The sequence below is a fragment of the Nematostella vectensis genome, chromosome 2 (genome assembly GCF_932526225.1).
Source record: "Nematostella vectensis chromosome 2, jaNemVect1.1, whole genome shotgun sequence".
Taxonomy (NCBI): Eukaryota; Metazoa; Cnidaria; class Anthozoa; order Actiniaria; family Edwardsiidae; genus Nematostella; species Nematostella vectensis.
This window is the reverse complement of record NC_064035.1, coordinates 13,444,343-13,468,225: the sequence shown is the minus strand read 5'-3', so window position 1 is coordinate 13,468,225 and position 23,883 is coordinate 13,444,343. Positions and strand designations below refer to the sequence as shown.

Here is a 23,883-nt window from a genome sequence, read left to right as displayed (position 1 = left end):
TACCAAGTATGGTTGTTATACAATGTTTCTTTCACGAGATATGAATGTTTTTATTTTGATTACGTCAGCATATTTTGCTTCTTGTGGCGTCATTGATGACGTCACAATCACGTGACCATATTGGAGGACCCCCTTGACACCAACATGACACCTATCAAGTTTGGTTGTGAAACAGTGTTTCTTTCAAGAGATATGTATGTTTTTGCTTTTAATCACGTTTTTTTGCTTGACGTCATCGATGACGTCACACAACACGTGACCATATTGTTGCATCCCCCTTGACACCTACCCCCCTGACACCTACCGAGTTTGGGTTCCATATGATGTTTCCTTCGTGAGATATTAATTTTTTTTTTATTTTGATGACGTCAGCATATTTTTTGCTTCTAGTGACGTCATCGATGACGTCAACAATCACGTGACCACAGTTTTGCACTTCCCTTGACACAAACATGACACCTGCCAAGTTTGGTTTTCATACGATGCTTTTAAGGGACGGACGGACGGACGTCACGAAAACTCGAGTCGATGTGTTACCAATATTTGTTACCATATTTGTTTTATATACCACTTTTTCTCGCCGCGTGGGAGCTCCGCTATTATTTGCAAGCTTCAAGAGGCTCCCGAGGCTCCCCAACTGTGTTCGGGTTTTGGCAGGCGTCACGGTCTCTCCTATTCCTCCCTCCCATATGCCCCCGCTTTTTCTTGATCACGCCACAGGAAGTTCGAAATCTATAAAAGCCCTTTTTCCCAATAAAAGGCCCAAAACACTCGAGACGCCTACGAAGGACGCTCCCTTTTTCTATTGTGTCGAAGAGTAGGAGAGACAAGGCAATGTAACCAATTTACTTCGAATCGATTACGTAACAATCTCCGAAGATTTTTAACGTAAAATAAAAATAAAAATTGTAAAAGCAGTGTGTCTATTGGAAGTTTCTTTGAGGATTTGCCAGATAATTTAGAGGTGATGGCCTGTTGAATATCGTGGATTCTATTAGGTTATTTTGTCTCTTGTCGGTTGAGGTTTCCGTCGGCCTTTCAAAAGTAAACTGGTGACAATACCGCATTAAATGATTCTATTTATTTCTTAACTTGTAGCGGAGCCAGCGCGGCCTCAGGCGGAGCTCCATAGGTATAGAAATATGATGGTAAGCTATGCGACTTGGTTTTGTGGTCATCGCGCGGTTACCCTGTGGTGTCACAAATCAGCCAGCCAGCCAGTAATCCAACCGCGCAACTCTCAGGCCCCTCTCGGTCTTACGCTTTTATGAGTTCAAGTTCAAAACTCGTATGTTCACAGAAAAAAGGCAGTATTTAATGAGAAAGTATGCGGATTCAAATGGACTGAAGTCTTTTAGGAACCGTTTGTCTGAAGTCCGAGTCGATAGTAAAATCTACCCGAGTGTTCGTGAATCCCGCCCGTCGCAACAGCTAAAAAGAGGCCCATAGAGGAGGACTATGGAGGTCTACACTACCATTGTATATTCATCCACTTCTATATTTATGTAAGGAGACCCTGAGAAGAAAGGGCCTTGATGTCTGTTTTCAGCTATAAAAATCATTCGCTTGTGTCGACGAGTTCCTTGCTAGCAGAAATTCGACAACTTCACAGTTTACAACAAAAGCGAACAACACAACCACAACAGAAAGCGAAAAAAAAACTGCCAAGGTGAGTTTTAGACGACGATTTGTATTGAGAATATGAAAGTTATTTTTCTTTTATTGTTGTGCTTTTATAATGCTTGTTTGTACGTTTTTTTTCCTATAACCAATCGCTCAGACTAAAACACCGTACCAGCTTTAGTTTGACGTCAAGATGCCATATCAAAGTCATATATCCTTGTTTTGATGTAAATGCGTAAATACTTACAAAGTCTTTAAGTAGATTCAGGCGTAAATTCCTCACGGTAAGTAAGAATTTAACGACAGAAATACGTAGTAGTCTAGTTACTGTATCAATGCCACTTAGCTTGTTTGATTTATACATTTGTTTCTAGAGTTTGCTTTGAGAATTCGTGGTCGTGATCAAACATGTTGAGCATAACAACATCCTTTGATATTCTTCGTTCTCTCTATACTTTATTGACTGTGTTGAGATATTTAATGAAGGCTGACAAATATCATCCTGTCATATATTGCTAAAGAAGACCTTTCTTGTTTTTATATTCTGTGTATTCAGTCTTTTCAAAGATACAGCAACATTTTTTCAACATTATCATAACTTTAATTACATTTTATTACATTTAATTATCATTTAATCATTTAATTACAGAAGAATTTTCTCTTCGAATAAAAAAAAAAAACTAAATGCAACCTTTATTACCTATATTGTTTTTGCTTTTATATTGTCTGCATCTTGCATACTTTCTAATGTGTTTATTTATTTTTATTCAAATAGTTGTGGAAAATTAGTAAGGTTATAAATGGCATGATGAAAATATTGTTTTGAAAGAAAAAAATAATTAATTGTTTTCACTTTTATTTAGGTAAAACCAAGGACTACCTGAGGGCCATGATTGATTCTAAAGGCTGGAAGGCATAATAATAGGCAAATATTAAGATAATATAGTAGGGGATTTCTTACTTTTATACGACAGTATAAGTGTAATAGGTTTTTTAGAGCAAGATACTTGCTCTCAATGATAAATCTGTAAAGAAAACTTTTTCTATCAACCTAAAGATAATGAGGAAAAGGGGAAATGTTAGGAGAGTGTTGTTGCATTACTGTTAATTTTTTTTATCATAGATATTGTCCCATTTCTTTCTTTTTTTTCATCTCTGTTCACTATTTTTGTACGCAATTAATAATATTTGCTGTTTCCCCTCTGCACCCTAAATAAATTTAAATAGGTTATGTTTGAAATAAGACATTTTCATTTAGCACTACGTTCATTAATATCAAGGATTTTTTTTAGAATTTGCTTCCCAAGTAAATTTGTTCTTCTCCATTGCATTTAATTTTGGAGCAGCATTAGCATGTGTGGATCCAGGGTTTCTATCAAACAGCAGGCCACCATGCTAAAGGGTGGGTGCACCAATATGTAATGCATGACTGTCATATCCTTGGTGATGGAGTATTTCCAGTATGTGATAGACAAAACTTCCATATGGCACCTGAAATGTATAACTATATCATTATATCTTTGGAATGCTGTTTTATTCATTATTTGTTTCTTTGCAAGGGCAAAGCTGGTCAGAATGTAGCATTGATACAAGTTCTATAAAGGGAAGAGGTTTTTATTAGATCAAAGTACTTAAATTATATAAAGATAACAACAAACTTGTGCTTTTTCATTAATAAATTTGTAAAGAAAACAGTTTTATATCAATCCTAAAGGTAATAGGGAAAGGCAAAAATACTAGGAAAGTGCTCAATCAAGTTATTAATGCATTATTGTTATAAATGTTTTAGAATAGAGTAACATTTTTTTAAAATAGAGTCACATTTCTCCCTTTTTTTTGCTCCCCATTGACTTTTTGTTTATTTGTATATTTATTCCTCTCTGCCCCCAACATAGATCAATGAACATGGTTTGGTTTGTAATTAGAAACTTTCAGTAATTTAAGATTTGCCTCCATTGCATTCATTTTTTTAGTAGCCTGTATGGGTGGATCCAAAGTTTCTAAAAAAAGGGCAAAGGGTGGGTGCACCAATAGGTAATGCATGTCAGGAGGTATATTTGTGGAGTTTAATTTCAACACATTCTTCTGAATAATCAGTTGCAGTACGTGAAAACTACAGTATGGCATCTAATTCTTTGAAATACTGTTACATCCTTGATATATTCTTCACAAGGTCAAAGCTTGTTAGAATGCTATTTTGATAATAAACAAAATATAGATGGTGGAGTTTCCGCAGTGAGTTTCAGCAGGAACAAAGAGCGAGCGAGAAATATGGCCGCGCGAAAAATGGGGCGAGCGCAAAAAAAAGAAGGGAGAGGGGGAAGGGGAAGAAGGAAACCTCTCTCTCCCCATTCTTCGTGTGGCCACATTTTTGGCTCGAAACTCCACAGAAACGCTTGCTACGCAGGCTATTTCTCTTCTATAAATTACGAACCGAGAAGCTAGAGCTGTAAAACAGCGTTTGAATTGTTATAAAAGTCCGTTAATTAGGGTTCCTGCCTGATTCGAATTTGTGTCACAAGTGAGTTGAAGTTATTCTCCCGTGTTTTCAGTCTTCTCGGATAAGAATACTAAACCGGCGGTCCCGGCGTCGCTTCAAGCTGCACTACATTAACCTGAACCGAGGGGACGTAAAAGAACCACTGGAGACGCAATAAACCCTCTGGCAGTGACCACCCCCAGTGACAGTGCTTACTAACCGAGGGCCATATGTTAGAAAACTGTATATTCGGTTAAATATTACAAAGACAAAGATTACAAAGTAGCAATAAAACATCAAATTCCACCCCCTTTTCTCCACCAACCCACTAACGACAAGTAATGAGTCGAATTAAACATATATACTAACGCTCAAGTCTTAAGAAAAACTATACTGTGGAAAAGACAATAATGACTATACTGAGTAAAAGACTATAATGCCTCTTACATATACTGGGGATTGAAGATATTGAGCATCTTTCCGGTTTTTATTTTCTGTTGTTTCTGTTTTCTTATCGACATGGCGCAACCAATCCATTCGAATTTTATGTTTGCAATACACGAACTACACATGTTCTCGTCAAAGTTTCGCGCAACTTTTTAGATGTGCGCAACTAGGCACATTGGTTATGTACGTCGTTCATTGACCGTTCATGGCAGCTTAATCAACACGCGCGTTCCAGGATTGATTGAGTGGGTGGGGGGGGGGGGCGGTGTTTGAAGATCCTTCAATAAGAAATGACCCACTTTTTGCCGGCCAAGGGGGGGGGGGTGCGCATCACCCTGTGTACGCGCCTGATCAGCATTTGAATGTCATTAAACTACATTATGCATTATGCATACCGGTCCACCAAACACCTCCTATTTAGCCGTGCTAAATATAATGGACCGGTCTAATTTGGTTTAGACGCCGTTCATTTCGTATTCCAAACACCTACTATTTGGAAAGGCGCATGAAAAGAACGGCGTTTAAAGCCGCATTGTCACCAGTTTAATTCCGCTGGTCCGACGGAAACCTTAACCGTTAAAAAAGAAAAGAATCTATTAGAATCCGAGATATTTAACAGGCCATCCGCTCTAAATTATCAATCACATCCTCAAAGAAACTTCCAATAGACACACTCCTTTCAATATTTTAAAATATTATTCGCGTTTCCGTTGAAAATCATCGGAGATTTTTACGTAATCGACCGGAAATAAACTGGTGACAATGCGGCTTTAAACTAGGCCTAATTTCATTTAGGTTAAGTTCAACCGTCGCATTATCCATGAGCCGTATTCAATGCAAAAGCATTGACGAATCAAGCCGACTGTTGCATCTTCTTTTTAACGCATTTGCGTTGAATAAGATGTTTTAAGATAATAGAGTTTATTTTTTCCTTGGCACATGCATCGGGTGTGGGGGTCTCAAACCTAAATATAGCTTCCAAAATTAAGAAATCTTTTGTAGAGTCTCAAACGCTGTACGACGCACAAAGCTGATGAACTTTGTTTTCAAATCGGCGCACCCAAGGATATTCATCATAGTATTTGCCAATAAATTATTAAACAGCTTCGTAAATACAATTTCAACAATAGATAAGTCTCGAATCAACACAATTAAAAGCTTACAAGTAGTGGAAACCATGCGGTGGCACATCATATTTTCTTTATTTTTGCCTAATGCAACTTTCTTGTCCTTGAATAATTTTAATTAATGTATACATCTAAAAACTGTGTATCTGTCGATACTGAACAGGGTAGCGGGAAGTCTGATAGCAAATTATTTCATTTTCTAGCTGGGACTACAAAAAAGCTAACACAATATAATAAGTTCATCAGAAACTCAAATAAGATTAAAGGCGGCCTGGCGTGGATCTGTGCGCCATGCGAAATACCGAAAGAAAAAGTCTTGCTCTCTGCCTTTTTTCTTTTAATGGTGATGGGATTGCGATTAAAACATGTCCTTTCAATCAAGGCACAGGTGTAATATCATGAGACGAGGTTATGCGGGAGGTTTAGACAATTGATCCACAATTCAATTGATCGACAGGTCTGTTCACAGATGGTGATAACAATGCTATTGGTACAATGATGTCTATTCACCATGTCAATAGCGAGTAATAATGTTATCCGGGGAGCCACGGGATTTCGCAAGTGTAAAGATCGCTGTGACCAAAGAGTATAAAAAGGCACATGAGACAGCAAATGTTACCTTTTCCGGCGAGCACTCACCGTTGATTCAGGTAAGAAATCATCAACTATAAAATGCGGTGGCTTAGAGCTATCGAATGATCGTCATATAATTGCTTTCTAGTGGTTTCCAGCTATCGATTGATCGTCGTATACTTGCTTTCTAGTGGTTTGAGCTATCGAGTGATCATTGTATACTTGCTTTCTAATTCCGCAGGTTTCTTCGAAGATGAAGGTTTTTCTCACCGTGTTGCTTGGCGCAAGCTTGGCCTCCCTCGGTACGTGTGCAATCATAAAAAAAACCAACAATACTAAGGTAGAACAATAAAATTTCAAACAAGGACAAAGGCACAAACCTATCCGATTCTGAGTATTCAATTATTCAGATTGGCAATCGTTCCAGAGCAGCAATGTTTTTAAGTGCTAATCATGGTGTGTGTTCTCTCCCAGGTCAAGGAATGTTGTTTGGGAGGGGCACGTTCCTCGTCAGCTCGCCCAGTGACTTCCTGTGTAAAACCATTCCGTTCTCGACTCCATTTGCGACGGATAGCGTGCACGTGCAAATCACTCTTCACATGGACGAACAATCGGGACCAACTTACGAAGCAGCGGTTAACTGGGTAGAGCAAGTCTGCCGAGAGGGATTCACCACTTGCGTGTCCGCATCCGGTCCGATTTCTGGCAACCGGACAGTCACGGTCCAGTGGCTTGCATATACGAGTATCCCGGACAATAAAGGACTGCATTCGACTGTGTCCATCGATAGATGGACTGCTGGCACCAAATGCACAGCTGTTGACTTTGTAGCTATGAGTAAGGTATGATAACTGAAATTATTCGAGTAGGAGAGTGCGCATTGAAGTAACCAGCCCTTCCACCTTTTTCACCTTCAAATGAGCAGAATTTTTAATATGTCCTATTTTCTTTCCGCTTTTAAAAAGAAATGCTCGTAGGGAAACGAAAAGTAAATTAAACGTTACCTATATTTATAATCCTCTTATCTTGCAGTCCTTCCCGTCCGCACCGTATGTTTTCGTCACTGCTGTTCACGACTCCCAGCAAAAGAAACACGATAGCGCCATTGTCTGGGCCGAGGATGTCACTTCATTCGGCTTCCAAATTTGTCTTCGTGAGTTGAAAAACTACGACGGAGTACATGAATTTGTGAAAGCAGTAAATTCAATGGAGAATCTGAGTAACAAACCAAACAATCCCGTAAGGATATTTGTATTCAGATGGTGGCCAAATAACGCGCTATTAGGTTGAGCGAATGTACGTTGTGATACCTGTCTCTTTTTGTTAAGAGGTGATTGATAGGGGAGAGTAGGTCCAAGTTAGCAGAATGAATAAGCAATCTCGCTTTTTTTTATCGAATTGTCATATTGGTATGTTTCTGTTAAGGCGTGGCTTGCCCTAGAGGAAGTCCCCACCGGATGGGACATCCCGTACGAGCGCGTAGTCACCCTACCAAACCTGAGTCCACCAAAATCTACTGAGTACTACAGTTACTGCCAAGTAAGTACAAAACTACGACAGCGAAACCCATGAGATATTTTCTTTCTTTCTATTTTGCGGTGTTTAAAGTCTTCAACAGTAATTAATAAGAGGACATTTAACTTTGTTCCTCAAATTTTCAAGCTAAGTTTCTCGGAAAACGCTAAGAGCATCTAAATTTGAAAAATACTATCCTGTCTCGATTTGCAGACAGTGAGCTTTGCCAAGCCGTTCTATCAGAAACCCGTGATGATCACAACTTCAAAGCATTACAGTGACCCCTCTGATCCGAAAGCCATCCACCCGAAAAATAACGCCATCACAGAATGGGTCGAGGTAGGACACTCATTCAAGTGTACATATAGATTTTCTAAGTTAGTTTGTTTGAGAAAGATGCAATGGCTTTTATACGTATATTAAAAAGAAATATCTATCGATCTCGACGGACACTAATTTCGGACCCAATGTTTTGAGTTTCCCACAGTAAGATTTAAAAAGGAGCCATTTATTACAAATAACAATATTACAATCATCTTTACGTAATATTTATCCCGTTATTTATTAACGTTCCATAAGAACATTACCGTAAACAACTTCAAGGTCTGCATGAAAGATATTCAGCCATATGGAGGCCACCACGACCCCGTCTCGATCAGCTATCTAGCTGTAGGCTGTGAGTATATATTCCAAAGCGCTCCCGAGTATTCGTAAACCTTAAACCGACGTGGAAAATCTTTTGGTCACATTTGTATCACACTTAATTTCCTTTCTTTATTATCAACTTTATTTTGGGATAATCGATTATCGAGCATATCCGACAATATTATTATTATTAGCACGTAGGAAATGGGACGACTCTTTTGGATACTAGCTTTACGTCGGGCAGGGAGGTTCTATTGGTCTACTAATAACATTGTTATCAAAGACTTTAGTTCGCTGACGGATACTCATTTTCAGACCTGAATCCTTGTGAAAACATGCAATGCACCCACTACGCCACGTGTAAGGCTTATGGACCAAAGGACGCGCGCTGTGAATGCGCTGAATCCTGTCCTACCTACGACGATGAGCGGTGCGGTAGCGATGGCGTCACTTACAAAAACGATTGCTTGTACAAAACGTACATCTGCGAGAGTCGTTTGAATGTGACTATTGTGCATCTTGGGGCTTGTCAACGTGAGTATCCAACTGACTTAGTAATTGTACGTCTCTTCTACCAATAATATCCCCACCCCCACCCTCTTGATGTCTCAAGTACCTATTTCGTCCCCAGACTTCATCCTGCACCCTGGATCTCAGCACTTCAGACGTCAAATGTGAGCTTGTCACGTTCTCCCCGAAGAACTTTGCGAAAGACCGATTAGTGTACGTGCAAGCTTCTATCAATTACTACAACACCCCAGACCAGACTTTCGTCCACGACGCCGCCGTAACCTGGGCAGAGAACATAAACATTTACAATTTCACTTTGTGCGGTCTAAAGGCCGGTTGCAATGACCGCGCGACCCCGGACAACGGCGCGACATACGTGGATTACATTGCTTACCAGGGGACCCCTGTGGGTGCTGTGGTGGGAGAAATTACTTTGGCTGAATGGTGGCAAGAGACCAAGTGTCAAGACGTTCCTCTACCAAGCGTAAGCTACTCTGTTGGATACTATCCTTTACTTATATCCTTACCATCAAAGCAACTTCTACGCCTCCATACTGTATATTGTCAACAAAACAACACGTAGGTTAATGATAGTTCTTCTATTGCAGGACAAGTTCTCAACAACCCCTACTGTGCTTGTGACGTCAGAGCACATGGTAGTCGGCCAGAAACATGACGCTGCAACAATCTGGGTGGAGAACCCGTCAAATACATCCATTACAGTCTGCCTCCGAGAAATGCAGAACTTCGATGGACTTCACAAAGAAATCAACGTCGTACGAATAACCGTTTTTACTTTCGACGCAAAATGTCTTTAAAAAATGTATTTGCCCCTTTTGTGCTTGCTTCGACTCTTTTTTTCCCCCACTGTTTTATAGAAAGAAACAGTCGACACAATAATTTTCGAAGAGAGAATATTATGAACGAATGAAAAACACGTCTCTCCCTCAATACGTTCCTCAAATTCGCCTGACCTTCCTGGTACAATTTTCCTTCCCACGGGAAATTCTATTGACTGGTCTGACCACACCATTTCAACACTTTTACCCCATCGGAAAGTCTAACTGGTTTCTTTCTTTTTTGTCAAGAACTGGATAGCTGCATCTTCACTACCCGCAGAGATGAATAGTGAGCTGAAAACGCTGTTTTTCCCGAATACCAACCTTCCCTTACCAGCTGATAACTTCGCGTACTGCCAGGTAAGGTTGCCTAGCGATTGTCTTTCTTATTTTGCTTATTTGATCTGTGATTATTTTAGATCTTGAATCTCTAAATCTGCGCATATTTTCTTGTAGGATGTCGCGCTGTCAAACTACACCAGTGTCCCCAATGTCATCGTTTCGGCCGTCCATAAGCAGTCGTTTGGATCGACCATTCCAGAATACAACAGCATTTCCGTATGGGTGGAGGTATATGTCATTTTGTTGTCACAGGGGGTTTATGACAACGTTGATAGGACAGCGTAGATTCTATGCTTGCTTTATTTTCTCGTAGAACTCCCTCCGGGTCGTCTGCTCTCTCTGTCTCTGACTAAACCTCAGTCAGGCCATTTTCAGTGTAACTCGGCCTTCCTTTACATCGTCTTTTGATTATCTCTCTCTCCTCCCATCTTTTCTGAACTGAAATCTTATTTCCTCTTGATCCATTGTTATTTACTCTTTATATACTTTCGTGACTCTTTAGTTATTCCTACGTTTTAAGCGTTACTTAGCTAGGTGTGAACCGAAGGTGTGGGGGGGAGGGGGGATGGAAGATAGAGGATTAATTAGGACATTGATATAAACCATGTGGCGGGAGGTATACTATTTTGGAATATTTCTCCTAAAATATACATCTGAAAAGAAGGGAGCCTACTCACTCTAGCTCACTAGGTGTACTCTGTTGACCACAATTACTGTCAAGCCCCAATTCGTATCTAAGAATGCTCCATAAAGATAAAGCATAATCTTCGATCCCTAACATGTTTTTTTTTTCTCAGTATATCACAATTTTTAAGTTTCGTGTCTGCATCAAGGAATTGCACACACCCAATGGCTACGATTCGGTCTTCGTGTCGGCTATTGTGATGGGTAAGTGACGATGATAGACTTCCTTAATACCCCTCAACCGTCAGAATATACAACCGTTGGTGCTCTGCACGGGGATAATTGATATAATTCACAATATTCAACGCGTAAGAAACTGATTTTTGACATTTCTCTATTTTTTGACAATTTAATTGTCACAAATGTTTTAACTTTGCCACTCAGATAACTTTAACACTTTTTTTTCAGCCTGAAAGAATTACAATACAGAAAAGAATGCCTATTTATTGATGAAAGATTATTATATTGCTAAATTTATATCGAAATAAAAGTATTTGCATTGTTATCATGTAGTTCTATGATCTTAGGAGTGAGCGCACACTGCGTGGACAGTTGGCCTTTAGCGACGCCATAATGAATCTCTGCAATACAAGCTGCAATCAGGGCTAATAAAATATGAACCCTCACCGCCATCTAGAATTAACTTAAAACTCTGGTTATTTGCCATACCCCGCAAACGCGCTTTCTTATTTTGTACTAGTCCATAGCATACACATTACATGTCTGAGGTCTCGAATCCCATGAAATGACGGATTTCATGGGAATATTGTGTACTTGCCAAGATCTAAACACATTATCCTATCCATTTGTTTCGTCGCTATCGTATTTCAAAAAACAACAGCTCGCATATTTACAAAAATCAATCTTTTCTGAATAAATGGACATAAGCTTCGTGCAAACGGAAACTGTAACCCTTAAAGCTGGTTCTTACGACGAGTTAGGCGGAGACGTAAGCGCAATGTTTTACGCATGCTCAGTTCGTAGTCTTGTGCCCAGACCTCCTCGACGAGTTTGGTTAATTTATGCTCATGTTTCGCTTATGCTTACGTCGATCCGGTTTTCACGCAACATAAAGGCTGTCCTCACTGGGACGCAAGCGCAGACGGAAGCGAAAAACAAGTGATAATCGATTAAACAAGAGCGCAAGCACAAGAAAGTCAGCAGGTTGCGTTCTCTTGCTCTTCCTCTTGCGCTTGCGTTCAAGAGCGAATCGGAAAATTACGTGCGCTGCGCTTGCCCTTACGTCCAAGTGAGAACCAAGTAACTTATCAATGATCCCAATATCAGCTCGCGCAGGAAGTTGTCTCCTTTTCCACAAATCTTCGCTTTTTTTCTGCTTCTTATCAAGCTATCAAATGAACCCAGGCCCAGTACCAATAAAAACTGTCTGCGGATTTTGTACCAAGACCATTCGCAAAAACCAAGGACTTCTTGCTTGATCCTCGTGTAAGTTTGAATTTCATCTGAAGTGTATCGGAAGTAGATACACCGAAACCTAATGTTGTTTCTTGTGCTCTCCACATTGTCTTGGTCCTGTAGCTCCAGATGTAAACGTGGCCTCACCTACAGTCCCGAAAATATCGCTCTCAAAAAACCGTCTTATCGCAAGGATAGAGTTGGTCAAAACTGCGGTGGTCTTCTAATGTATATTTCTAACGATCTTATCTACACTTGTGCTAAAGACCTGAAGTCACATGGTAGAGCTGCTGTGCGTCTTATTCCATTCAAGTCGAATTGTCCGCTTTGTGTTGTCAGAATCTATCGCCCTGAGGAGAAGGCAGAATTAGATGGCAAGATAGATGAAGCTCTAGAACAGCTGTAAATTACTAGCTAAAATTGTCCGCTTTGTGTTTTCGGAATCTATCGCTCTGAGGAGAAGGCTGAATTAGATGGCAAGATAGATGAAGCTCTAGAACAGCTGTAAATTACTAGCTAAACTTGTCCGCTTTGTGTTTTCGGAATCTATCGCCCTGAGGAGAAGGCTGAATTAGATGGCAAGATAGATGAAGCTCTAGAACAGCTGTAAATTACTAGCTAAAATTGTCCGCTTTGTGTTGTCGGAATCTATCGCTCTGAGGAGAAGGCTGAATTAGATGGCAAGATAGATGAAGCTCTAGAACAGCTGTAAATTACTAGCTAAAGGAGGTGATAGAGTGGTTTTCAAAAACCCGTGAAATACTATTTAGTTTATGTAGTACACTGTTATGTACTCCTGGTTTTCTTTTGTTCTGGCTTGACAATTACACTTCGACAATTACATTTTTTGCACGGGATTTTGAAAACCACTCTAATTCTTGGTGACATGAACATCAATGCACTGGACAAGGCTGGATTCGGCTCATCAAGCACGCTACTATCGGTCTGCAGCAGTTGATCTAAAAGGTAATAAGGTACCTCGACCCCTAAGCACCACGTCCCCTCGACCCCTTAGACCACGTCTACACCAATCACCCTGAGAACCTAGTAAAATCGGAAGTGTTCGGCAAAGGTTTATCAGACTATCTTCCAGTGGGAATGTCAAGAATTGTGTTAAGGGTGTTGGGACATTTCTCGTTACTTGGCGATTCGGTTGTTAGGCGCGCGCGCGATCATCTGAGAACTTCACACTTTCAGGCGGGAAAATAAATTGGCGGGTAAACAATTTACGCGCGCGCGACATTATTAGCTTCGAAAACAAACGCCCGAAACTGGCGAGAAAAACGTAATAAACAGCAAATAACATAAACTAAAAATATGGGCAAGCATGATTTTTCACCTAGGGCACCATCTTAGCTACTTGAAGTGCTGATTTTTGCAAGAAAAGAGTCGTTTCAACGCGTATTTCACTATTAAAGAGTCGATTTTTTTATTCAAAAATATTCACAACAACATTCGCATTAGTAACCAGGCTTTATCACTGTTGCGCTAGGTTCCCGTGAGGATTTCGCCACAAACCGTATAACAATCCAACGATGTGTAAAGATATATTTATTCGATCTAGAATGAATGAAAGTTATTTGATTTACATTGATTGCATGGAATCAAAGCTTATTTACAGTTATTCAAACTCACAAATTAACTTACTTCTGTGGCGTATCCGATCGTGTTTTCTGATTCTCAAAGTCCTGGTTAGCTGTAGATTTTGTAATCGTACTGGTTAGCTGTATTCCAGAGTTCCGATCTCGGTTACTGTTGATCTGACTGATTTACAATGGATTATAATCACGTGGTTGAAATCGATATTAACGAAACTGTCACTTGTCACTTATGCAATAGATTTAAGCCGAAACACTCTCCGCCCCATAAGGGCGTAGTCCTTATCAATCTACAGTAGCTTTTCTTTTGCAGCCTGGATCACAGCAATCTTGGTGACTGGACGACTGTACTTTCCGGTCGCTGTTTGTACTTTGACGTTGCGCACCTTGCCGTCAGGCCCGGGATAAACTTCAGTTACTAAACCGGTACTCCACTTTCCTCTTAGTACATTGCTGTCACTTACTACAACAATGTCCCCGACTTGAACGTTCCGGATTTCTGAGCGCCATTTCTTTGTTGGCACAAGTGCCGGGAACACATCTCGATGCCATCGTTTCCAGAAGGACTCGACGATCCTTTTGGACGAATTCCACTCTCTGCCGCGGGTTGGGGGTCTCTCTGAATGGACCTTGGGGTACGTCTGAGGAGGCCCGGCCTAACAGTATGTCATTTGGACAGAGGTACTTCCCGTCGTCTGGGTCATTAGGGATGCGTCCTATCGGCCTCTGGTTCACTAAGTTTCCAGCTTCAAGTAGACATGTGTATAGCTCCATTGGCGTGAGGGTCTGTTCGCCAACTGCTTTATTGAGGGCCGTCTTGCATGTCCACACCATTTTAACACTATTACCCCATCAGAACGTCTTTACTAACTGGTTTCTTTCTTTTTTGTCAAGAACTGGATAGCTGCATCTTCACTACCCGCAGAGATGAATAGCGAGCTGTTAACGCTGTTTTTCCCAAATACCAACCTTCCCTTACCAGCCGATAACTTCGCGTACTGCCAGGTAAGGTTGCCTAGCTATTGTCTTTCTTATTTTGCTTATTTGATCTGTGATTATTTTAGATCTTGAATCTCTAAATCTGCGCATATTTTCTTGTAGGATGTCGCGCTGTCAAACTACACCAGTGTTCCCAATGTCATCGTTTCGGCCGTCCATAAGCAGTCGTTTGGATCGACCATTCCAGAATACAACAGCATTTCCGTATGGGTGGAGGTATATGTCATTTTGTTGTCACAGGGGGTTTATGACAACGTTGATAGGACAGCGTAGATTCTATGCTTGCTTTATTTTCTCGTAGAACTCCCTCCGGGTCGTCTGCTCTCTCTGTCTCTGACTAAACCTCAGTCAGGCCATTTTCAGTGTAACTCGGCCTTCCTTTACATCGTCTTTTGATTCTCTCTCTCTCCTCCCATCTTTTCTGAACTGAAATCTTATTTCCTCTTGATCCATTGTTATTTACTCTTTATATACTTTCGTGACTCTTTAGTTATTCCTACGTTTTAAGCGTTACTTAGCTAGGTGTGAACCGAAGGTGTGGGGGGGAGGGGGGATGGAAGATAGAGGATTAATTAGGACATTGATATAAACCATGTGGCGGGAGGTATACTATTTTGGAATATTTCTCCTAAAATATACATCTGAAAAGAAGGGAGCCTACTCACTCTAGCTCACTAGGTGTACTCTGTTGACCACAATTACTGTCAAGCCCCAATTCGTATCTAAGAATGCTCCATAAAGATAAAGCATAATCTTCGATCCCTAACATGTTTTTTTTTTCTCAGTATATCACAATTTTTAAGTTTCGTGTCTGCATCAAGGAATTGCACACACCCAATGGCTACGATTCGGTCTTCGTGTCGGCTATTGTGATGGGTAAGTGACGATGATAGACTTCCTTAATACCCCTCAACCGTCAGAATATACAACCGTTGGTGCTCTGCACGGGAATAATTGATATAATTCACAATATTCAACGCGTAAGAAACTGATTTTTGACATTTCTCTATTTTTTGACAATTTTTAATTGTCACAAATGTTTTAACTTTGCCACTCAGATAACTTTAACACTTTTTTTTCAGCCTGAAAGAATTACAATACAGAAAAGAATGCCTATTTATTGATGAAAGATTATTATATTGCTAAATTTATATCGAAATAAAAGCATTTGCATTGTTATCATGTAGTTCTATGATCTTAGGAGTGAGCGCACACTGCGTGGACAGTTGGCCTTTAGCGACGCCATAATGAATCTCTGCAATACAAGCTGCAATCAGGGCTAATAAAATATGAACCCTCACCGCCATCTAGAATTAACTTAAAACTCTGGTTATTTGCCATACCCCGCAAACGCGCTTTCTTATTTTGTACTAGTCCATAGCATACACATTACATGTCTGAGGTCTCGAATCCCATGAAATGACGGATTTCATGGGAATATTGTGTACTTGCCAAGATCTAAACACATTATCCTATCCATTTGTTTCGTCGCTATCGTATTTCAAAAAACAACAGCTCGCATATTTACAAAAATCAATCTTTTCTGAATAAATGGACATAAGCTTCGTGCAAACGGAAACTGTAACCCTTAAAGCTGGTTCTTACGACGAGTTAGGCGGAGACGTAAGCGCAATGTTTTACGCATGCTCAGTTCGTAGTCTTGTGCCCAGACCTCCTCGACGAGTTTGGTTAATTTATGCTCATGTTTCGCTTATGCTTACGTCGATCCGGTTTTCACGCAACATAAAGGCTGTCCTCACTGGGACGCAAGCGCAGACGGAAGCGAAAAACAAGTGATAATCGATTAAACAAGAGCGCAAGCACAAGAAAGTCAGCAGGTTGCGTTCTCTTGCTCTTCCTCTTGCGCTTGCGTTCAAGAGCGAATCGGAAAATTACGTGCGCTGCGCTTGCCCTTACGTCCAAGTGAGAACCAAGTAACTTATCAATGATCCCAATATCAGCTCGCGCAGGAAGTTGTCTCCTTTTCCACAAATCTTCGCTTTTTTTCTGCTTCTTATCAAGCTATCAAATGAACCCAGGCCCAGTACCAATAAAAACTGTCTGCGGATTTTGTACCAAGACCATTCGCAAAAACCAAGGACTTCTTGCTTGATCCTCGTGTAAGTTTGAATTTCATCTGAAGTGTATCGGAAGTAGATACACCGAAACCTAATGTTGTTTCTTGTGCTCTCCACATTGTCTTGGTCCTGTAGCTCCAGATGTAAACGTGGCCTCACCTACAGTCCCGAAAATATCGCTCTCAAAAAACCGTCTTATCGCAAGGATAGAGTTGGTCAAAACTGCGGTGGTCTTCTAATGTATATTTCTAACGATCTTATCTACACTTGTGCTAAAGACCTGAAGTCACATGGTAGAGCTGCTGTGCGTCTTATTCCATTCAAGTCGAATTGTCCGCTTTGTGTTGTCAGAATCTATCGCCCTGAGGAGAAGGCAGAATTAGATGGCAAGATAGATGAAGCTCTAGAACAGCTGTAAATTACTAGCTAAAATTGTCCGCTTTGTGTTTTCGGAATCTATCGCTCTGAGGAGAAGGCTGAATTAGATGGCAAGATAGATGAAGCTCTAGAACAGCTGTAAATTACTAGCTAAACTTGTCCGCTTTGTGTTTTCGGAATCTATCGCCCTGAGGAGAAGGCTGAATTAGATGGCAAGATAGATGAAGCTCTAGAACAGCTGTAAATTACTAGCTAAAATTGTCCGCTTTGTGTTGTCGGAATCTATCGCTCTGAGGAGAAGGCTGAATTAGATGGCAAGATAGATGAAGCTCTAGAACAGCTGTAAATTACTAGCTAAAGGAGGTGATAGAGTGGTTTTCAAAAACCCGTGAAATACTATTTAGTTTATGTAGTACACTGTTATGTACTCCTGGTTTTCTTTTGTTCTGGCTTGACAATTACACTTCGACAATTACATTTTTTGCACGGGATTTTGAAAACCACTCTAATTCTTGGTGACATGAACATCAATGCACTGGACAAGGCTGGATTCGGCTCATCAAGCACGCTACTATCGGTCTGCAGCAGTTGATCTAAAAGGTAATAAGGTACCTCGACCCCTAAGCACCACGTCCCCTCGACCCCTTAGACCACGTCTACACCAATCACCCTGAGAACCTAGTAAAATCGGAAGTGTTCGGCAAAGGTTTATCAGACTATCTTCCAGTGGGAATGTCAAGAATTGTGTTAAGGGTGTTGGGACATTTCTCGTTACTTGGCGATTCGGTTGTTAGGCGCGCGCGCGATCATCTGAGAACTTCACACTTTCAGGCGGGAAAATAAATTGGCGGGTAAACAATTTACGCGCGCGCGACATTATTAGCTTCGAAAACAAACGCCCGAAACTGGCGAGAAAAACGTAATAAACAGCAAATAACATAAACTAAAAATATGGGCAAGCATGATTTTTCACCTAGGGCACCATCTTAGCTACTTGAAGTGCTGATTTTTGCAAGAAAAGAGTCGTTTCAACGCGTATTTCACTATTAAAGAGTCGATTTTGTTATTCAAAAATATTCACAACAACATTCGCATTAGTAACCAGGCTTTATCACTGTTGCGTTAGGTTCCCGTGAGGATTTCGCCACAAACCGTATAACAATCCAACGATGTGTAAAGATATATTTATTCGATCTAGAATGAATGAAAGTTATTTGATTTACATTGATTGCATGGAATCAAAGCTTATTTACAGTTATTCAAACTCACAAATTAACTTACTTCTGTGGCGTATCCGATCGTGTTTTCTGATTCTCAAAGTCCTGGTTAGCTGTAGATTTTGTAATCGTACTGGTTAGCTGTATTCCAGAGTTCCGATCTCGGTTACTGTTGATCTGACTGATTTACAATGGATTATAATCACGTGGTTGAAATCGATATTAACGAAACTGTCACTTGTCACTTATGCAATAGATTTAAGCCGAAACACTCTCCGCCCCATAAGGGCGTAGTCCTTATCAATCTACAGTAGCTTTTCTTTTGCAGCCTGGATCACAGCAATCTTGGTGACTGGACGACTGTACTTTCCGGTCGCTGTTTGTACTTTGACGTTGCGCACCTTGCCGTCAGGCCCGGGATAAACTTCAGTTACTAAACCGGTGCTCCACTTTCCTCTCAGTACATTGCTGTCACTTACTACAACAATGTCCCCGACTTGAACGTTCCGGATTTCTGAGCGCCATTTCTTTGTTGGCACAAGTGCCGGGAACACATCTCGATGCCATCGTTTCCAGAAGGACTCGACGATCTTGGACGAATTCCACTCTCTGCCGCGGGTTGGGGGTCTCTCTGAATGGACCTTGGGGTACGTCTGAGGAGGCCCGGCCTAACAGTATGTCATTTGGACAGAGGTACTTCCCGTCGTCTGGGTCATTAGGGATGCGTCCTATCGGCCTCTGGTTCACTAAGTTTCCAGATTCAAGTAGACATGTGTATAGCTCCATTGGCGTGAGGGTCTGTTCGCCAACTGCTTTCTTGAGGGCCGTCTTGCATGTCTTGACTAACGCTTCCGCGCAGCCATTCTGGTGAGGTGCGGCTGGGGTGATGAAGATCCACCTTATGCCCTTTTCCGCGTTGAATTGGCGCAGCTGATCGTCGTTTAGACCCTTGATTAGTTCTCGCAGCTCTCTTTCTGCGCCGGCCATTTGGCTGCCGTTATCACTTAACACTGTGGCTGGGTATCCTCTGATCGAGAAGAATCGGCGGAGGACCTGTAGGAAATCCATGGTGGAGAGGTCAACGGCCATCTCCAAATGCACAGCTCTTGTATTCAGACACGTGAAGATTACTCCATAATACTTGTCGGACTTGTTTCGGCCGATCCGGACATTGATAGGACCAAAATAGTCGCACGATGTGTGGAAAAACGGTGGGATGTAGGGCGCTAGCCGGAGCTGAGGTAGGGCTGACATTATCTGTGTCTCTGTCTGGTGGGCTAGTCGTTTACAGAACACACATTCCTTCTTCACAATCTTACTCAGCTTGTTGCCCTTGACGATCCAGTACTTGGCTCTGATTTTTGGTGTGGTGGCGGCGACTCCGAGGTATCCATGTTTGTGGACGTGACGCGTTATCAGTAGGGCTCCTCGGTGGTCGCTTGGCAACAGAATAGGGTGCCTGGTGTCATATGATACTAACGCTGCATCCAGACGTCCGCCGACACGGATGATGCCTTTGTCGTCGACAAACGGGGATAACGGCGCGAATTCGCCTTTCTCGTGACGACCGTGAAGTGTATCTTGCATCTTCTTTATCTAGTGTTCTTCCGCCTTTTTCAGTTCTTCTGGCGCCAAGGGGCCTCGCCTTCCTTCTTGTTCATACTTTCGCAACCTGATTTTCTCTGCCAGCCTTTGAATTCTAGCTGTTACACGGACGAGTCTTCTCCATTCAAAGAACTTGCTGACATCGATCGCCTCTTCTGCTCTTCCTGTCACTGCGCATACTTTCTCCTTTCGTCTCTCCGATTTGTCGGACTCGTTATCTGGTTCCTGATACTTGGCTTCCTGTGGCCATTCATCTTCATTGCTATGTAGAAAGGCTGGGCCTTGAGTCCACCTTCCCTTGAGTTCTTGAACAGATAGGCCTCGAGAGACGTCATCAGCAACATTTGCACTCCCGGGGATGTGGCGCCACTGGTTTGGGTCGGTCTTGTCTTGGATTTCACTTATTCTCGCAGATACAAAGGGCTTGAAACTCCTTGGAGACCCTCTTACCCATGAGTAAACAATCATACTGTCAGTAAACAGGATAGCCTTTTCACATTCTATGCGAAGTTCCTCTTGTAGGGTCTGGTGCAATCTTGCTGCCAGTAGTGATGCTTGGAGCTCTAGCCTTGGAATTGTTAACTCCTTGAGTGGGGCGACTCTTGATTTGGCTGCTACAAATCTCACTTCATACGACCCAACGCTTGCCTGCCATCTCAAATATGCAACTGCTCCAAAGGCTTCTTTCGATGCATCCGAGAATATGCAGAGCGTTGGCAGGCCAACTGCGTTTGGTGGAGTGAGACATCTCGGGAGCTCTATCTTATTAAGCTCGTCTAGATCTGTGAAGAAAGCTTCCCATGTCTGTGCAAGCGGGGGCTCTATAGGTTGATCCCACTCATAGCCTAGCTGCCATATCTTCTGAATTCCGATCTTGGCTTTGATGACGACGGCTGCTGTGTATCCTATTGTATCATATAGGCGTGCTACGCGGCTAAGGATCTTTCTCTTGGTCCATGGACCCTTCTCTTTTCCGTCTGAAGTGCTGTGAGATTGCTTCTGTACTTTAAACCGCAACACATCAGTCTTACTGTCCCACGCGATTCCAAGAACTTTCTCTTCGTGTTCTGTCTTAAACAGGTCTAGCTCGGCGGCGTCGTCGTCCTTTGCACTTCTGCTCGTCGTCCATTTCTTTACATGAAATCCACCGTTCTGTAGCACCTTGTCCAGGTCTTTTACCAGTTGTTGCACCTTATCTGGGGTTTCTTCTGAGTGACAGATGTCGTCCATGTACGTGTCTTCCTTTAGCACTTTGGCCGCTTCTGGGTACTCCTTCTCGCCTTCTTCAGCTGTTTTACGTAACGCGGTTTGGGCCATCGCGGGTGCTGGTTTGTCTCCGAACGTGAGGACCGTCTTAACAAATACATCTGGCGGTCTTTCTGTCTCCAGATTTCTCCATAAGTAACGATGTACGTGCTGGTCTGCTTCCGGGATTAGTATTCTATGGTACATCTTTGACAGGTCACCGATCACCGCACATTGCCCCTCCCGGAATCTTAAAAGTACACCGAACAGGTCGTTCAGTAAGTCCGGTCCCTTCATCCAGTAGTCGTTCAATGCATGCCCTTTGTAGGTTGCTGACGTGTTAAACACAATCCTCAGGGGGGTGCTGTCACTCTCTGGCCGTGCCACCCCGTGATGGCTGATATAATGCACTGGTCCCTGGTAACTTTTAACTTCTTCTTCTGTTAGCTTCCTTGCGAAATTCATCTCACACATTTCTTCCATTTGCTTGTTATAGGCGACAGCGTGATCCGGGTTTTTTAACAGACGCCTTTCTGTCGCTTCCAACCTTTTTACTGCAGCTGGTTTGTTGTCTGGGAGCTGACTCAGATCCTTTTTCCACGGGTACGGGATTTCCCATTGATTTCCGACTTTTCTGCACGAGTTACTAATCACTTCCGTCTCTTCGCGTTCCACTTGACTTAGCTTATCAGCCTCACAGACGCACGGTTTGACTTCAACTCCCATTGACTCCGTTTTCCAGAATGTCGCTAGGTCCAGCTGTGGCGCAAGAGCCACGTGGTATACTTGACTGACTACCTCCATGTCGGATGCACTGCCTCCAAATACTACCCATCCCAAAGGCGTATTGCGCGCTACCAGCTTGTCTGATTGTTTCGATGGTCCCGTGTGTAGCTGGGTATGGTCAATTCCGATAAGCAGATCTACGCGGCCTTTTTCACGGCGGATTCGTTCATTTTCCAGACCCAAGTGCTTTGCAATGCTTTTCATTTCTACCGCCTTCACGTCGTCGCTGATTTTGTCGATGCCGATAGCTTTTACTGTGTATGTCTTGCTGCTTCCATTGGAACAAACAGGAACTTTATAAACCTTCGTTTTCATACTCTCGTCTTCTCCCCCTACTTTGGTGATAGTGATGTATGTATCCTTTCCGACTAAGCCTAGTAAATCCGCGGTGTCATTCCTTATTAAACTTATTTGTGTTCCGGTATCTAGCAGAACGTTAGCTTGCTTTTGTAGACCGTTCTTACCGTGGATGTTCGCTGTCAACACTGGTAGGATGACGCTTGTATTTTCGCTTTCAAGAGCCGTTCCGACGCTTACAGGAATTGTCTTGTGTAGCAAGGGATGATGGAATGCCTGGCAATGTTCGCCGTTTTCGGACTTGTTGCATACTTTTTTCCTGCTACAGGTGGAAGCTTTGTGATTGCGGCCGGCTACTTTCAGGCAACTGAAGCACACGTGATTTTCCTTGGCTGTTTTCATGCGCTTTTCATATGTCAGTGCCGCAAACTTTGGACATTGGTCTGGCCAGTGCTCTGAATTTTTGCAGTGCCAACATTCAAATCGGGGGTTCTCCTGCTCGTCAGCCTTGAACTGATAAACTCCTCCTCGGTATGTAGTATTGCCGCTGCGTACCGCTGCGGTGGCTTTCATTCTTGACTTCATTTCCGACGTCATCCACTGTAACAGCCCTTCGAGAGTCGCTGTTTTTTTATCACGTACGAGCTCGCGCGACCATACTTTCCGATCATCACCACTCATCTTGCGCTCAATAACAGACAACATGTGACTGTTGTCCATGTCCCCTGAGAGACCAACTTCCTTCAGCGTGTTGTACGATCGCCTTACTAGGTGTACAAGCTCACAGAAGCGCGAATCTTCTCCGTCATGCAACGCTTTGAATTTACTGATATCTTGTGTCACGCTATCTGAAACAACACGGGGGTCTCCATAAATAGCGTCCAGGTACTCCCAAGCTGCGTCATAATCCGTCCCTATGCCTTTAATTAGCTCGAGTGGTTTATGTCATTGCATCGCGTTTCATATACCTCTTGTCGATAATGTGATTCCAATCTGACTAAAAAATGACATATTCCTTTACATCCCCTGAAAATTTAGGAAGCTTAGGTTTCTCCGTTTTGAAACTACACGTCAAAGTTCCCTGTGTTGCTTGTTGATCCTGTGTACCGCCTGTGGTTCCTGCTGTAATTGTCTCTTCAACGCTACTTGTACTAGCCCTGTTTGTGATCTGGTGCTTGTCAACGTCAATTTGTTCTTCTGTGTTTGCCGTACCGGATATTCCTATCATTCCATCAATCACAATATTCAATTGCGCATGTTTAGATAATTCTACTTCCGATTTGCGTTCCTAACCCTATAATCTTTGCGAAGAACGGACGCTCTGCAATTTTTTTAGGCAGAGAATATTCACCTTGTTGCCCTCTATAAAACTACGTATCGATTTCCCGATATTTTAAAAATTAAAGAACTTATTCAAATAAGGGTGGAAAAATTAAAATTAATATGGTGCGCAAATTTTATTATTGGTAGAATCGAAAAC

At 42.1% G+C, this 23,883-nt stretch overlaps 3 protein-coding genes and 1 long non-coding RNA gene across 4 annotated transcripts; 2 read left to right on the top strand and 2 right to left on the bottom strand.

The window, feature by feature from the left end:
- Positions 1-6,191: 6,191 nt before the first annotated feature.
- Positions 6,192-11,289, top strand: LOC5521669. The gene is made up of 14 exons (XM_048721278.1): positions 6,192-6,326; positions 6,491-6,551; positions 6,724-7,091; positions 7,282-7,446; positions 7,675-7,788; positions 7,978-8,103; positions 8,344-8,440; positions 8,725-8,969; positions 9,041-9,403; positions 9,528-9,695; positions 10,008-10,118; positions 10,215-10,328; positions 10,898-10,988; positions 11,193-11,289. The coding sequence occupies exons 1-14, from the start codon at positions 6,207-6,209 to the stop codon at positions 11,195-11,197; spliced, it is 2,148 nt and encodes a 715-aa protein (XP_048577235.1). The 5' UTR covers positions 6,192-6,206; the 3' UTR covers positions 11,198-11,289.
- Positions 11,290-14,254: 2,965 nt separating this feature from the next.
- LOC125559372 (uncharacterized protein K02A2.6-like) lies at positions 14,255-20,057 on the bottom strand. Its single transcript, XM_048721274.1, has 2 exons — positions 19,280-20,057; positions 14,255-14,595 (listed from the first exon to the last, which is right to left on the bottom strand). The coding sequence occupies exons 1-2, from the start codon at positions 20,055-20,057 to the stop codon at positions 14,255-14,257; spliced, it is 1,119 nt and encodes a 372-aa protein (XP_048577231.1).
- On the top strand, positions 14,761-15,962 carry LOC125561030. The gene is made up of 4 exons (XR_007307024.1): positions 14,761-14,803; positions 14,900-15,013; positions 15,583-15,673; positions 15,880-15,962. It is a non-coding gene; the product is annotated as an uncharacterized LOC125561030 (long non-coding RNA).
- A 9-nt stretch (positions 20,058-20,066) lies between the features above and the next one.
- On the bottom strand, positions 20,067-23,631 carry LOC116612665. The gene is made up of 2 exons (XM_048721273.1): positions 23,511-23,631; positions 20,067-23,251 (listed from the first exon to the last, which is right to left on the bottom strand). The coding sequence occupies exons 1-2, from the start codon at positions 23,629-23,631 to the stop codon at positions 20,067-20,069; spliced, it is 3,306 nt and encodes a 1,101-aa protein (XP_048577230.1).
- Between the last annotated feature and the right edge of the window lie 252 nt (positions 23,632-23,883).